Source organism: Monodelphis domestica, chromosome 1, assembly GCF_027887165.1.
Source record: "Monodelphis domestica isolate mMonDom1 chromosome 1, mMonDom1.pri, whole genome shotgun sequence".
NCBI classification, from domain to species: domain Eukaryota; kingdom Metazoa; phylum Chordata; class Mammalia; order Didelphimorphia; family Didelphidae; genus Monodelphis; species Monodelphis domestica.
The window spans coordinates 536085626-536102942 of NC_077227.1; the positions used below are offsets into that span (position 1 = coordinate 536085626).

The 17317-nt window shown below is 38.3% G+C and overlaps 1 protein-coding gene and 1 non-coding gene across 3 annotated transcripts in view; both read right to left on the reverse strand.

Annotated features, from left to right (window-relative positions):
- ATP6V1C2 (ATPase H+ transporting V1 subunit C2) overlaps nt 1–17317 on the reverse strand; it is a 63259-nt gene that overhangs the window by 27522 nt on the left and 18420 nt on the right. For both annotated transcript variants that reach the window (XM_007476135.2, XM_016427655.2), the window contains exon 4: nt 11526–11611. In XM_007476135.2, coding sequence (XP_007476197.1) covers nt 11526–11611 — 86 coding nt within the window. The remainder of the gene's footprint in view (nt 1–11525; nt 11612–17317) is intronic.
- On the reverse strand, nt 10546–10606 carry MIR1329 (microRNA mir-1329). The gene has a single exon (NR_162843.1). It is a non-coding gene; the product is annotated as a microRNA mir-1329 (primary transcript).

The following is a 17317-nucleotide window of genomic DNA, read 5'->3' on the forward strand; positions in this document are numbered from 1 at the left end:
ATTTTGGACAGGGTGGCTGATGTGCTGGAAGGAAATCATTCAACACAGAGAATATATCCTCCCTATGGCTTTACAGCAGCAGCAAAAACATTTAATACATAATTGATAAATTTTATCCAACAAAATAAAAAGGACAAAGATTTTCTCTCAAAGGGCCTTGAACTTCTTTATTGGTAGCAATGCAATGATCCAGGACAATCCTGAGGGACTTATTAGAAAGAGCACTATCCACACCCAGAGAAAGAACTGTGGGAAGAGAAAGGCAGAAAAAAACATATGATCGATCATGTGGTTTGATTAGGGATTTTGACTTGATCACACTATTGCAAATATGAGTAACATGGAAATAGGTTTTGAACAATGATACCTGTATAACCCAGTGGAACTGCTTGTCAGTAACCATGGAAAAATATTCTAAATCAGTTAATTAATTAAATAAATAAGTAATGAAACAAAAGACCTTGAAGGTTATCTGAGTCCCACTTTCTCTCTTTAAAGAAGAGTAAACTGAGAAGTAAATTGCTCAAGACTGCAGAGATTACATATTAGCAGAAGCAAAAATCTGAATTAGGATCATCTTACTCCATAAATCATGTACTTTCACCTCTCTCCCACCCAAATTCCCAGAGATAGCAGACGATAGAACTAGGTCTCCTCTTTAGGTTTCTTCCATTAATTCTAGTGCTCTCTGTACTCTAATAAAGGACTTTCTGTGAAGTTTGGGCTCTCCCAGGGAGCAAGGCAAAACAGCACGCTTTCACTTCACAACTTAGTGATTTTTCTTTTCTTTTTTTTTTTAATTTTATTTGTCATCATGCAAAACACACTTCCATATTGATTGTTGTAAGAGCATGAGCATATAAAAGCAAAACTCCTAAATAAAACCATAAACACACAGAGATGAAAGATAGTATGCTTTGATCCACTTCCTTTCAAATCCAGCAGTTCTCTCTATGGAGGTAGATAGCATTCCCCATCAGAAGTCTATCCAGATTGTTGAGAGGAGCCAAAAATTTACTGATTATTCAAGGCACAGTAAATGCTACCTGCCACCTCTTTCTGGAAACTTTCTCAGATCCTTCCAACCAGACATGGTGGTGTTCACCCCACTCCAAAACCGAGGTCTTACAGGACTTTTTTTTGTTTCATTCTTTGTTCCCATGTATACTATACAGCAAATTAGTCACCTCTATCCTCCACAGCACTGACTGATCCCCTTGCATGAATTAGGTCACTTTTAATTTTTTAAATCATTGTTTAATGAACTAAGAAATGATAGTGAGCAAATAGGAATTAAGGTTCATTTTCCCCATGTTTTAATTTTTTCATAAAATCAGAAAGTGTCAGAGATGGAAGACGCCTCAAGGTCAGCCAGTCAAACTGACAGTAGGAAAAACATCTGTTCAATCACATCGGCAAAGGGGAAAACCCAGCCTTTACTTGATTTCCTTTAGCGAGAAGAGCCTACCATCCTAAAAGCAGCCCATCCTGCTTTGTGGCAGGTATTTGGATTTATGATTGATAGTCGAGTATTATTAATACTCTGGTGTGGTTTGGCTAGGGCAGAGTTCAATGGGATTATAACCTTCCCTGTCCTGGCTATTTTGTGTCCCCTAATGTAGCCTAAGATTTCACTAGCTTTTTGGGTATCCTTTCACACTATTGACTCATGTGGATCTTATAGTACACTAAATTCTCCATATTTCTTCAATTAATACTAAATCATAAAATTCTCAGCTTAAACTTGTTAAGTTGATTTTAAAAACCTGAAGGATATTGGGGCAGCTAAGTGGTTCAGTGGACAAAGAGCCAGACCTAGAGAAAGAAGATATTGGGTTCAAATGAGGTCTCAGACACTTCCTAGCTGTGTGACCCTGGGCAAGTCACTTAACTACCATTGCCTAGCCCTTACCACTCTTCTGCCTTGGAACCAGTACATAATTTTGTTTCTAAGATGAAAGGTAAAGGTTTAAAAGATAAAAAGTATATTTCTGTTTAAGTTTATTTTATAAAATCAGATTTAGTCTAGTGTTCTAGCCTGTTGAAATCTTTTGGGGTTTAATCTCTGTCATCTAATATATTAGCTATTCTTCTCTGAGAACCCACACTTAGACTAGTACATTGGTTTTCCAGAGTTGAGTGAGGCCATAACTTCTCCCCTTCAACTTCTGGGAGTGACTCTTTAGGCTTGGACCTTCCATCAATATATTTCCCTCATTGATTATCAGTTGATATCAATTAACCAGCCAGATTTAGTCTTTAGAAATAGGTATTATATAAAGGTCTATAGTAAGAATAGTTGGAATAAAACATTTCCCCAAAAGTGGGAAGGGGGAAAAAGGAATAAGCATTTATATAGTATCTAAAATATGCCAGATATTGTACAAAGCATCCCCCTTTTTTTAAAATACATATCTCCTCTGAGCCTCACAATATTCTTGGAAAGAAAGTGCTATTATTATCCCTATTTTATAGTGGAGGAAACTGAGGCAAATAGATTGTGTGACTCACACATCTAAGTAAGTAGATGAGGCTAGATTTGAATTCAAGTCTCCCTGACTCCAAGCACCCTCTCCACTGCACCAACTGTGTCCAAATGAGAGTTTCCTCCAAAGTTCAGAAGGAAATGGGCTCATTTAGAAAGCTAGGGTGGCAAGGAGGTGCATTCATTGCTTCTGCTTGCTAGAAGCCCTTTTCTCCTTTTGTGCAATTCTCATTGTTTCCTTAGGTATGTTATGGCATAATCTCTAGAGGACTACTCGGTCTTGAAGCTAACTTTCATCAGTGTGACTAGTTTATTCTTTACAATGCCCAATGAAAAAACTGCTATCAGCTAGTGATATTCCAGGGTTATTTCTCAGCATGAATAGGAAATCCAAAATCTGACCTTCTGAAGTTCACATGGTCAACTTCATTCCCTTGATCTATCAGGCTAGTACTATTATTGTTGTTGTTGTTTTTTAAAAGACCCATCTTGTACTACCTACTCTTCCTGAAGTCATGATGGCTCTTGGAGATCACTGTTTCCTTTTCTAGATGTTAGTTACCATCCCTTTAGTATAGTCTAGGATTTTTCCAGGAATTGAAACAATGGTCATTAGTCAACAGTTAGCAAGCTCTGCCATCTTCCCTTTTTTGTAAATCAATAAAATATTTGCTGTTAGCCAGTCTCACTAGAGCGTTTCCCCCCTTCTCCAAATATTGACTGTAGCTCAGTAATTATATTTGCCAATATTTTCAGTACTCTGGGATATAGTTTGTCTGGCCCTAGAAACTTGAAGTCACCAAGGACAGCTAGATGCTACTCTTTTCCTACCTGCTTATCTTAGGCTTCCATTCTTTTATTATCCTTCTTTGCTCTGTCCTATCCAGTCTAAAGTCTGTTTTCCTTACCAGATAAAAGATAGAGTAGTTTTGTCTTCTCTCAGTTATCATGATTCTATCCATCTGATGCAGCAGTATTATCTTCCTAAATCCTTTTTTAACCCAATAAAATGAAAGAAAAAATAAAATCTACCTTTTGGTTATCCTCAGCATTGCTGACTTAGGCTTAATTATAACAATCCTCACTCTATTCTTACAGGATAGCCATAATCTTCCATTATCTGACCTTGATTCCATCTTCTAAGTTCTAATTTTTAAAAATTCTGAACTTAATACTAAAAACTGCATTTTCATGTGCATAAAAGAGAATATTTTATATGAAACTGTAGATACCTACATATTAAGTATAGCTTGCTTTTCTTTTAAAATAAAATAACTTCAACATATAACTTTTATATCTATTTGTATTTCTTTTTGGCTTTTCTCTTCTTTTCTATGCATTTAAGAGACACTTCAATGACCCTCTTTCTTTTTCTTTTCTTTTCCCCCCTCTATTTTCTTTCTCTCCCTCACACCCTTGCCCCTGCTAGGAAAATAAAATAAAGTTAGTGTCTTTTAACAAAAATGCATAGTCAACTAAAACAAATTTCTACATCAGCCATGTATAAAAAGATACCTCTCATTCTGCACCCTGAGTCCATACCCTCCTGTCAGAAGGTAGCTGGCATATGTCATCATAAGTCCTCTAGAATAGTGGTTGGTCAGTATTATTTAGATTTATCAAGTCTTTCAATGTTGTTTGTCTTTAATTTTCTTGTTCTCTTCCTTCTGTCCATTTCATTTTGAATCAGTTTATGCAAATGTTCCCATATTTCTCTGAAACTGTCACTTTCACCATTTCACATCTTGTAATAATATTTTATTATATTCATATTCCATAATTGGTTTAGCCATTCTCTAAATGATGGACATCCTCTTTGTTTCCAGTTCTTTGTGGCATCCAGTTCTTTGGTAAAAATTTTTTGCTATATTTTTCTTTTTAAAATCAAAATGGCTTGATGAGTGTCAATCTTTTTTTTTACTGCTTCCCTTTTTATTCTTTTTATTTTTCCTATTTTATTCTTTATCAGAACTAGCTTCATAAATGCATTTTTTAGATTATTTCATTCCTCCTTGACTTATTTCTCCCATAATATTTTATAGAAGAAAACTATTCTTTCTATACCTATACTGTTCTTTCTTTGATCCCTTTAAAGTAAACTTTCTACATGTCAGACCATACTTGTCTTTTCTTTCCTTCTCTACCACAGATTTTGAAGTGGTCATTTCCCCATCAAGATTCCCTGAATGCCTGCTCCAGCAGCCAGTTCTTCCTTGCTTGTTGAGAATCAGTTCCAGAATGTCAATTCTTTTTAGTGCCTTTGAACTAATTCCTTTTGAAAGATTGTTCAGTTGTTTTCAGTCACATTTAACTCTTCATGACCCCATTTAGGGTTTTCTTGGTCAAGATAATAGTTTGCCATTTTCTTCTCCAGCTCATTTTACAGATGAGGAAACTGAGGCAAACAGGGTGCAGTGACCTTGCCCAGAGTCACACAACTAATAATTATCTGAGTTCAGAGTCCTTCTGACCCCAGCATTCTATCCACTGCATTACCTGGCTGTCTTTTCAAAGATTATCAATGCTATATTTAAGAGAAAAAATTATTATTAGTCAATCTGTTTTTGGCTGAAGGAGAACATAAGATTTTCATAACAACTTTCATGTTTTCTGGTCTTATGCCTCATTGGATAAATAGAAGATCATTTGACAAAGTGATCTATGTCAGCAGCATTGTACAAAGTTTGAAAAATGCACTGGATCCTGTATCAAGAGAACCTGGGTTTGAATCCTGGCTCTATAATGCCGAGAGAGTGGGACTGTCTCTGTGCATCGACTTTTCCACTTAAATCTCCTTCACGCACAAGTGTCTTTGTGCACACTCATCTATACACCATAGATGAAAACACACAAAGACAATTGTCATCCTCAGTTACCAAGAGACTACTACTACCACCATAGGATAAGTAGGACAGACTTGAGAGTTTCTATGCTAAATGTATTATATATTTTTTTTATTTTCAAAGAAAAGTAATCTATACTTAGTAGATATCTGCAGTTTCATATGCAGTATTCTTTTCTGTTCTGCTATGTATATGGAAGTGTAGATCATAACCTCCTTGAGCTTCATATTCCTCTATCTATAAAATTAGGAAGTTAAAGAGATAACCTTATAGATCCCATCAATCTTTAACCTTTGTTCTTATGATTCATCAAACAATATTCTATGAGGGGGCAGCTGGGTGGCTCAGTGGATTGAGAGCCAGGCCTAGAGGCTAGAGGTACTGGGTTCAAATCTGAGCTCAGACACTTCCCAGCTGTGTGACCCTGGGCAAGTCACTTGACCCCCATTGCCTAGTCCTTACCACTCTTATGCCTTGGAACCAATACACAGCATTGATTCCAAGATGGAAGGTAAGGGTTAAAAAATATATATTCTCTGATAATACTCTATCCTTTCATGATTGTGCTATATCACTGTATGACAATCAAGATTTGTTTGCTGTAGAAAATTGTCTGTAAAAGCCAGCCTGTCCATTCCTCCAACAATTCCGTCAGTGTGTCCATAGAATATTTTTTCTTTTTCTTTTAAACATTTTAAATAGATATCACTATATTCAATTCTCACAAACTCCAAGAGGCAAGGAATAAAAAATTCTCAAAATATAGAGATGCAGCAGAAGAGATCAAACTCATGGAAGAATAGGATAAGTTTATATCATTCCTGAGTATTTATGCTTCCATTGAATATTTTCATATAGAGATGAGAAAGTGAACATATGAATTTGTAACCAGCATCTTTGGGCTTTATGAAGGTTTAACATGTAAATGATTGCACAGAATTTGTACTCTGAACTCAAAAAGCCTGGCACAACAATCCAATGTAGGCCACTCCAAAGGAAGAAAGAATTTTCTAAGCAGAGATCCACTTCCACCTTCTCCCAAACATCACAAATCCCAGTGATGTTACTGCTATTGGAACGCAGCATTACCTATAACTCCCTACAGAAGGACAAATCAAGAATTTCTGAACTCTGAGCAAATATATCAAGCCCCACCTCTTGTCATAGAATCAGAAAATCTAGCAAAATCTCAGTTATTCACCAACTGAGGCTTTTCTGTTCTTATCACCAGTACAAGATAGGAAAATCCAGGAGGATTAGCCAAGCACCACTCCCTTAAGAAGAGAGCATTAGAACAGAAGTCAAAGCACCTCCTGTTTCTTATAGCTTGTGTGACCTTGAGCAAGTCACTTTAGGAACCTGGGGCTCCAGCTTTCTCAAATGTCCAAGGAAGGGACTGAATTGTGTAATATTGAAATGAATTAGTTGAGAAGCATTTGTGAAGTGTCTCCTCAGGAACAGTACTAGATGCTAAAAATACCAAGACAAAAAGAAAACCACCTCAGTCCTCAAGGAGCTGTTATTCCTGCCTAAGGAAAGGAGCGTGAGCATGTAAAAATACAGAAAATATATACTATAAAAGGTAATGGAGGAGGGGACGTCCAAAGTCATGGGTAGCTCGCGGTCCCTTCCAGCACGAGTCTCTGGTCCCCTCTCTTCAGTCTTACAAAACTCTCTCACATTCCCATTGGCAAAGTAAAGGGCTCTTGCTAACTGTCCTCCAGTGATGGTGTTTGTTGTATGGGTGAGTCATGGCACCTTGTTTCGTAGTGCCTATATTAGATTAAAAGCATGTTGGCCAAGACTTAAACCAAGTGACTCTAAGCACAGGGCAGGCAGGGGTACTTGAGCTCATGTCCTATCCCAGGAGCCCAACATCAGATAATGACTTAAGGATAACTTATTCACCTGGCTCTAAACAAGTGTTTTTCCTTCCTATAATATGTATCCTAAAGCTTGGGTTAGACCTGTTTTAAAAATGCTACAGACCAGTTCTTCCTGCAGTCTAATGTACACAGGTGTCCAAATGGGGCTATAAAGTCAAAATGAATCCTAATGACTTTGAGACAAAGCCAAAAAAAAAGAAAGAACCAAAGTCAACAAATAATAAAATAGGGGCTTAGGTGCTTCTGCTACTAAGACAAATTGTGTGGCTCTATAATAACATAAGATGTTCTACCCTGATTAAAGTTATTGTTTTTCTCCCATCCTATCTCCCCTGCCCCAGGGCCACCTATGACCCATCTATAACACCAGAAATGCCTTTTTCTTCCCTTTCCTTCCCCCCACTTAGGGATAAGATGGAGGACGCCCAGGCCTTACCATCTGCCCTGCTGCACCTTCCTAAGACCTGCTAGACCTTACCATACGCCCTACCTTCAAGTTATTTAATGTCTCCTGGATGCTCTGGGTCATTGTGGTAAACTTTAATTGTTACATTATTTTATGACGCTCAGGTATTATTAAGCCCAAGACAATAAATTATAAAATTATTATACATTTATATATATATATAATCGTAATTATAAAATTATATTTACAATTATAATTATAAAAGCCTAAGACAAGTCTATCCTAGTATTAAATGACCCCAGGCTGAATTCTGCCATCTGCTTCTCATACTGTCTCTTTTGTGATCAGGACATCAACTGTTTGTCTCACACAGCCCTTCTTCCCTCCAGGTTTGCAGTTCCCAGTCTCTTCTAGGGTTCTAAACCAGCCTGGAAGCAGTATGATCAATGGAAATAGCAGCTTTGGGATGGGTGGCCCTTCCCTCAAGCCTAGGGAGCAGGGTTACTCAGAGGCAATCTCCACGGCTCATAAAGTTCGTTAAACAGTGAGTGATGTCAATGATGACATTTTCTGGGACGAATGGATGTCCATATTAGGTGTGCAAATGGCATGAGAGGGATAGGGGACGAGAATTGGCTTACGGGGGTGGGGAGGAGAGAAACATGGGCTGGGAAACGGGTTTCCCTTAGAAACTGGGTCACGTGCATTTTTGGTGTAGAACTTTTTTTCTACCACAAGTGATATCAATAAATGTTTGTTTTTTACAAAAAAAAAAAACTGGGGATAATAATAGAACCTCCTTCATGGGGTTGTTGTAAGATTCAAATGAGATAATATATGTAAAATGTTTTGGAAGCCTTAAAGCACCATAGAAAGGCTAGATAGAACAACCAGTTCTTTTGAGAGCAATTGATGATCTTGCTTAAGCTCTATCTCCCCTAGCCCTGGTCCAGCACTTGGCAAACAGTAAGGAATGTATTTAATAAATGGTCCAACTCAAATGTCACCGCTTTCAGGAAGCTTTCTCTGATTCTCCTGCACTCTTCCCTTCTCCACTTTGTTGGCCCCTCTCAGATTCGGTTGGGCCACAGTGTGTTATAGTAATTATTCCTGTGTTCTATCCCCCTGCTGGACAAGCCTGTGCCCCCCAGGGGCATGAACTGCTTCTTATCTAAACTGTGCATCTCAGGCAGCTACTAACCTGGTGCCCTGTGCCCAGTAAGAACCTCGTAAATGTTTGTTGAACTGAATTGGAAGTAGGATTGGACTCACACTGATGATTACATCTTTAAAGCTACCCAGCCTGCCTGGGTGATGACTGACCTGGTTGGAGGAAAACCAAAGTCTCCTTCTGCTCTAGCATAATGGAACACAAAGGCTCCAAGGTAGAAACCAGAAGAAGATTCAAAAGTAAATGGCTTAAAGGGGGGCAGCTGGGTGGCTCAGAGGACTGAGAGCCAGGCCTAGAGACGGGAGGTCCTGGGTTAAAACCTGGCCTCAGATACTTCCCATCTATGTGACCCTGGGCAAGTCACTTGACCCCCATTGCCTAGCCCTTACCACTCTTCTACCTTGGAACCAATACATAGTATTGATTCTAAGATAGAAGGTAAGGGTTTTAAATTTTTTTTTAAAAAGTAAATGGCTTAAGGAAGTGTGTCACAGAATCCCCAATGCAAACACCAAGGTAATTTCTTGTTGTCAGTCAGTCTTCCCACAAGCATGTCTAGAAGAGAGCAAGCAAATAACGCCCTGTGATCCATCAGAAAAAAAAGAGAAAAAAATGACAAAGAAAAGCAAGATTTCTGAACCCAGCAAGGTACATAAGAAGTTCTAAGATCCAGAAAGAAAAGCAGGATCCCTTAGGGAACAGAGAATTCTTAAGTCTATAGACTAAAGGTCAGAAGACATCAGTATTTAAATGTGGTCTTGAGTGAGTCACTTAACCTCTAGAAGCCTCAGTTTCCTTATCTGTAAAATAGAATTAACAATACTTTTAAAATACTTGCCTAGTTAATACCAGTTTCTTTATCTGTAAAATGGGATTGATAATACCCCCACAGTTCAAATACCTGCTTAGAACTCTAAATGATCATCCTAGTGCAAACATCAAAACATGGAAATAAGTTCTGATCAAGGACACATGTAAACCCAGTGGAATTGTGTGTCAGCTATGGGAAGGGGGAGGGAAGGGAGTAACCAAGGAATAATGTTCTAAATTGAGAAAATAAAATTTTCTAAATAATTAATTTAAAAAAATAAAATAAAATAAAATACTTGCTTAGAAATAACTAGATGGTGGAGTATATAGAGTTCAAATCCATCTCAGACACCCACTATTTCTGTGACTCTGGGCAAGTCACTTAACCTCTCTTTGCCTTGGTTTCCCCAAGCAATAAAATGAGGAAAACAATAGCACCTCCTTCAAAGGGTTACTGTGAGGATCAAATAGATAATATTTATAAAGCTCTTAACATAGCACCTGACACATAGTAGGTGCTATATGAGTGCTAGATTATTATTGTTGTTGTTGTTATCATCAGACTATACATTAGTTTTCTGAACAATGGCCTGATCCCATCATCAAGTTGGCCACGTAAGTTGGCCATAAGTCTGCCAACCACAGTAACTTTTTAAAGGCTGTCCACCCAATAGAAATGTTTTGATCTGAGTCAGTAAAGGAACTGGCCATCCAAACACACACATCGGAGCTATTTAAACTTAGAGGATTGATGCTCACCCCACTGACGTTGCAAGAGTAAAGCATTCAAAATCCTTGGTAAGTCTTAAAGCAGTAAACAAATGGCAGCTCTGGGCCTCCCTACCCAGTTTCCCATTCCTATATGACACAGTTATCATGCAAGGAAGAAGCAACACAGGAAATAAGACCAAATATTCTAAAAGTGCAGCCATCTGAGTCATATGGATATCGTGACCAAGCTACGAGGTGCTTACTTGAGAAATCCATCATAACCTGATCACTGTACCCCTACAACCAGACCAAGAGTCCTCCCTCTGGGTAGCATGCACACATCACACGGACCAGGAGCACCGCAAACCATGCTCAACCTACTCTTGAGGTATTTCATTTTTTCCTTCAACCCTGCAACATAGGAATGTGGGATTATTATGAGTTACACGAAGGTACTGGAGCACAATTCGAATCTGGAGAACACGGATTCCAAAGTCTCATTCTAAAACAAGAAGGTGGAAGCACTTTGGGGCACTGTTGTGTTAAATATTCAACTATGATGACACATGCACATGCACACACATGCAACACTTTAGTACTTTAGCACTCGGAGATCTGGAGAGTTCATCGGCGGGGATGCTCTCCTCCATTGACGCAGATCACAACCTATCTACATTTTAGCAGATGGTCATCTCACAGATGAGGTGGTTGAAAAAATGGATCCTTTGGCCAACCTGGTGATGAATGTCCATCTCTCTCTTCACATACACCAGACAATAGATCTACAATCTGTCAATCTTTCCTCAGGTTTATAATCACAAACCTTTGAAGCCCAGGAGGCTTTGCCAAAGTTTATACACCAATGGCATAGTTTCAGGGTTACCTCTAAGCCCTGAGGCCATCTACAAGCCAAGAGGTTTTTTTTTTAATATTTTTAAAATGAAAATTATTAGTCCTAGAAACTGCCAGATCAACATAGAAAAGGGCTTTTAATTTGTAAAATATAATGATTCTGTCTTGCAAGGAACAGGAGTATTTTCCAAGTTGCTCCAAATACCATTTTAGATTCTAACAATCTGTCTTAAGAAGTATGTAATGTCTCCAACACTGAGTAGGTTAAGTTCTACTTAGAGGCTGGATCCTCCAAAGATATCTGCAAACCCTTCCTCGAGTCCCATCACCAAAGCACACTGGGACCATGAACATTACCTACCTCCATTGGCCAACAGGTTCTCATGAACTCTGCCCTTGGCATCTTCCATCACTTCTACTACGCACTGAGCCATCTTCTTTATAAGGCTTTCAAGGAAGAGAAGAAAAAAGTAATAATTAGTAGCTGGAAAATATCCTAGGAAAGTAGACAGACATACCAGGCAATTGGAAACTTGCCATAAAGAAGGTAACACCATGTTATAGCAAAAAAGAACACTGGGCTTCATGGTAGAAGAGACCAAACCAGGGTTCTGATCCTACCTCCAACAGGAACTAGTGATGTGTTTAGGACTAAGGTGTTTAACCTTTCTGGTGATCAGTTGTATTCACTTATAAAATTGGGAAATCAGAGTTGTGGCAAGGATCACCTTAAATAATACATGCAAAGTGCTTTATAAATGACATGAAGATCACAATGACAATCGTGATCATGGGAGACAAGCGTGCAATTAGAAATTCGTTGGGCAAACTGGGATCAAGAAGTGCCAGGGCATAGTAATGATGGGACTCTCTGATCTAGGTGCCTGTTGACATCCATGCCAGGGAGGGCAGGAGCCCAGCTAAGATCAGAGGGAGATGAAGGTAAATGTACCTCTGAAGGAAGCACAGGGCCTTCTGCACTCACTAGGCACCCAGGAGTGACAGGGATACAGTACTACACATGGAGTCGGGGAGAATTCTTAATGCTAACTTTAGCATCTCTTATTGATTGGGTTTTTTTGACATAAAAAGGAAAGCTTTTTTTTTCTTTTCTTTACTTGGAGAGATAGAGGAAGAGGTGGTACCACAGATAGAGTGCAGGGCCTGGAGTCAAGAAGACTTGGGAATTCAAATTTGCCTTCAGACATTTGCCATTGGTAGGGTTGAACAAGTCACTTAACCCCTATCTGCCTTCATTCTCCTAACTGTAAATGAGGTTTAAATACCACCTACATCACAGGGTTGTTGCGGGGATCAAATGAGAATTTATTTTAAGTCTTACTCTTGCTATTTAATAGCTATGGAACTATGAGAAAATCACTCAAAATTCCAAGTTTATTCATCTATAATAAGAGAACATTATATAATATTAAGATATTAACAAGAGATTATATTAATTTAATTATTAATATTCTCTTGTTAATATCTTATAATATTCTCAAATTATTGATTAAGAGAATATTTTATATTATCATTATATCACTTTGATGTTTATATTATATTATTATATTACATATAGTAGTACTACCAAATAAGTTTATTCTAAAGCATAACTAACAGTTATTATTACAGTATGACACTTTAAGCATACAAAGCACTGTAATATAGAATTTCTAGCTTCACACCCCAATGAAGAAAGTACTATTTTCCTCCATTTTACAGATACAAAAACTGAGGCTTAGAGGAGGAATGAAGCGATTTCCCCAAGGTAACATAAATAGTAACTATAAAAAATGGAATTCATAGGGGCAGCTAGGTGGTTCATTGGACAGAGAGACTGGGTTCAAATCTGACCTCAGGTACTTCTTAGCTGTGTAACCCTGGGCAAGCCACTCAACCCCCTTTGACTAGCCCTTACCACTTTTCTGCCTTGGAGCCAACATTACAGTATTGACTCCAAGATGGAAGGTAAGGGTTTAAAAAAAAAAAGGAATTCTTACTCTATCTTCCTGGTATCTATGAATTTATTGCAAAATATTTTTGGAAACTTTAAAAGACTGTATTAAAGTCACTAATAACTAACATATATGTAAAATCTTAAAGGTGCCAAATGTCAAAAGATGTAAAGGAACTGGGGGCAGGGGGGATCTGGTGTTGGGATTACTGGAGGAGGCTGACCACAGGAGCCAAGGATGAGATATCATGGATGAATCAATATGTGCACCACTGGAGGATGCACCCACTTATTGAGATCATGGATCCATTAAAGTATTTCCATGATTCTCATTACCATCCACTACCAGAAGCACATACTCTGGGGATTGATGTTCTGGGCTGCCATATGGTACATAGAGCTGTCCAGGTAGAGATTAAAGGATGCCAAACCGTGATGAAAGGCAATAATCCCATCTATCATCGGGATTATTTGGTTGGCACAGACTGGAGGTTTCTGCCTTCATGATAGTGATTAGTGCTTGTTTTCTGCTTTCATTTCAGTAGATCATTTCCATTAGATTCTCAGCAATGCAAGGATCGAATACAAGCCTGAAGGACTTAGGATCAAAAATGATGTCTACCTCCTGAGAAAGAACTGATGGAGTCTAAATGCAGAGGGAAGCATCTTATTTTTAACTCTCAATTTTTTTCATGAGTATTTGGGGGGGGGGGTGCTTTCTTTCACAACATAACTAATATAGAAATGTTTTGCATGATTGTGCACATATAACCTATATCAAATTACTCGCTGTCTCAAGGAGGTGGGGAGGGGAGGGAAGAAGAGAATTTGGAATTCAGAATTTTAAGAGAGAAATATTAAAAGTTGTTTTTACATGTATTTGGAGAAAATAAAATATTTTTTAAGAATATAACTGAGTAAGGGGGCAGCTAGGTAGTTCAGTGGATTAAGAGCCAGGCCTAGAGACGGGAGGTCCTAGGTTCAAATCTGGCCTCAGCCACTTCCTAGCTGTGTGACCCTGGGCAAGTCACTTGACCCCCATTGCCTAGCCCTTACCACTCTTCTGCCTTGGAGCCAATACACAGTATTGACTCCAAGATGGAAGGTAAGGGTTTAAAAAAAAAAAAAAGAATATAACTGAGCTAGGTGGCTCAGTGGATTGATTCAGGTCTACCTAGAGAAGAGAGGTCCAGGGTTCAAATCTAACCTCAGATACTTCCTAGCTATGTAACTACGCAAGTCATTTAACCCCCAATGACTAGCCCTTATTGCCCCTCCACTTTGGAACTGATATACATTATTGATTCTAATACAGAAGGTAAGGATTAAAAAAAAAAAAGAATGTAACTCATATACTATCTCATAGGGTTATTGTGGAAAAAAATTATTGATAAACTAAAAGTGCTACAGAAATGTGAGTTGTGTAGAGAGCCAGCCCTGGAGATGTGAGGTCCTGGGTTCAAACCTAACCTCAGACACTTCCTAGCTGGGTGACCCTGGACTTAACCTCAATTGCCTACCCCTTATCATTTTTATGCCTTTGAATCAATATGTAGCATTGACTCTAAAGTCACTTAACCCCCATTCCCTAGCCCTATCGATTTTAAGAAGGAAGGTAAGGGTTAAAAAAAAAGAAAGGAAAAAAGAAAGAAATAGGAAAAACTGGGAGAACCATAGGCATAATGACTACAATAATATAAACACACAATGGAATTCAGACTGCCATGCCTAATTATGATTCTAAAAAAGACAATTAAATATTCCTCCCTCTATATGGAGGTGAGACTGACTACCATATTGTAATAAACCATGTCAGAAGATCATTGTGTTTGTTGGTTTTGCTTAATTGTTTTTCTTGGTTATAAAGAATAGTTGGGAAGGACTATGATGTAAGATATTCAGGTTAATGACTCTCAGGGAAACAAAAGCCATCAATAAAAAATGTTAAAGTTAACACATACTTTTCTAAAAAACAAATTATAAATCATTTTGAATTTATAGTTTTATGTACTGTCTTTTTTTATTTAGTATGTTTTTTTAATTTTTATATTTTATTTATTATTATTTTTATTTTTATTATTATATTTTTATTTAGTATTTGTTACTGGAGGGCAAGGAATGTCTCACTTTCGTATTTGCAGTTTGTTGTCACCTGGCTCCTAACTGGCCTTCATTAATCCTCAAGGATTGAGTGACTGATCAGAGAGGTAGCTCAGCTGACAGCCAGATTCTTTACTCCTAGAGCAGGTAGATGGAGCAAGCTTCAAATAAACTGGGTGGCAATTCAAAGGCTGCCCAGGCTGGCAAGGGACTAGATAGTTCAAAAACTTCAGGTCTGCCTTCACTACTATAAAGTCTCATCTGAGATGGTTTGGCCCAGAGGTATAAAGCACCAAGCCTGGGTGTCCGTTTTAACCCTGGCCCATCAGATGACTCCCTGAGCCCCTGGGCAAATCACCCAGCTTTGTTTTTACAGCTTCCTCCTAGGCCAATAGGAATAATGAAACTACCCTGAAGCCAAGCAGCAGGAATAGGAAGATGTGACCACAAAGGAAGGACTCTGAATTTTTTTATTTTTTAACACTATAATAAGAGGCCCTAAAAACTGGGTCCAAAAATGTTTAATTATCCTTTTTATCATTATTAGCTTGAATAATTCTGACAAACATGAATATTTCCCTTTACAAATAACAGAAAAGAGGACCAATTATGAAACCATGAATGTCCATTATGTACAACTTTTTAAAATGTATATTTCTAATTTCTTAGTTCAAATTCAGGTTCTGCAACTTACTAGTCCCTGTGACTATGGGCAAGTCGCTCCCTGCAGACCTCCGTTTCTTCCGCTGTAAAATGAAGAGGTTGGACAGGATTGTCCCCACCAGATCTGAGTATTCTTATTTAAGAGCAGTTAAAACACCTTTTCAAATCCACTGTTTTTACAGGAGTAAACTGAAGTCCAGAATAACTTGCTCAAAGTTACAAAGGTCAGAAGCAGCTGACTCAAGCTTCTCTGTGAATTTAATATTCTTTGCGCTACACCATATGGTATGATCCAACTCGGTTGTCCACTTTATTTGCCAACCTGAATTCTGAATCACTTTAGGCTATTTCTAAAACTTAATTCTCATACATCAAACTATTCAAAAGAATAGACAATTTCCTCTGAAGGTAATTCTAGAAGAATCCCAGACAAATTCTATACAAGAGATGTGAATCCCTACCACGCCTCTTAAGGGAACTATTTTAATTTTTAAACTAGCTAATAAACCGGAGGGCAAGAACTGTCTTTTTCCTCTTCTTGTATCCCTAGTGTTTAGAACAATATGCGGTATACAATCACATTCAGTTCATACTCGGTTGCATCTGACTCTCTGTGACCCCATTTGGGGTTTTCTTGACAAAGATACTGGACTGATTTGCCATTTCTTTCTCCAGCTCATTTTACAGATGAGGAAACTGAGGCAAACAGGGCCCAAGGATGGCAGCTGCAGCTGACTTACTTCAATTCACTATCATGGAGAGGAGAGCCAGGAATGAAACCCAGATAATTCAACTCAAAAAATAGCAAGGATCAGGGGGCAGCTGGGTAGCTGCTCAGTGGATTGAGAGCCAGGCCTAGAGATGGGAGATCCTAGGTTCAAATCTGGCCTCAGACACTTCCCAGCTGTGTGACCCTGAGCATGTCACTTAGCCCCCATTGCCTAGCCCTTACCACTCTAATGCCTTGGAGCCAATACACAGTATTGACTCCAAGATGGAGGGTAAGGGTTTTTTTAATAAATAAATAAATGAATGAATGAATGAATGAATGAATGAATGAATAAAAAATAGCAAGGGTGCCCCTACTCTGTGTCTCACACTGTGCCAAACAAGAGAAATAATCTCTGCCTCTTAATGGCTTCCCTCAGAAACTAGTCTAGATTTATTCTGAATAGATCTAGAATTGTTCAGAGCTGTTTGCTAGTATGTCTGCTTTGTTGAACTGTGAGTTCCTTGAGATCAGGATTTTTTTTTCTTGGTGGTGATAACTCATATTTCAATAGTTGTTGAAGGATTACAAAATATTTTCCTTACCACAGCTTTGTGAAGCAGATAATCCAAGTATTATCCCCATCTTACAGATGAAGAAATGGAGGTTTCTTGGCAGTTAAATAACTTGCCTAAGGTCACATGGCTAGTTAAGCAGCAGAGCCTGG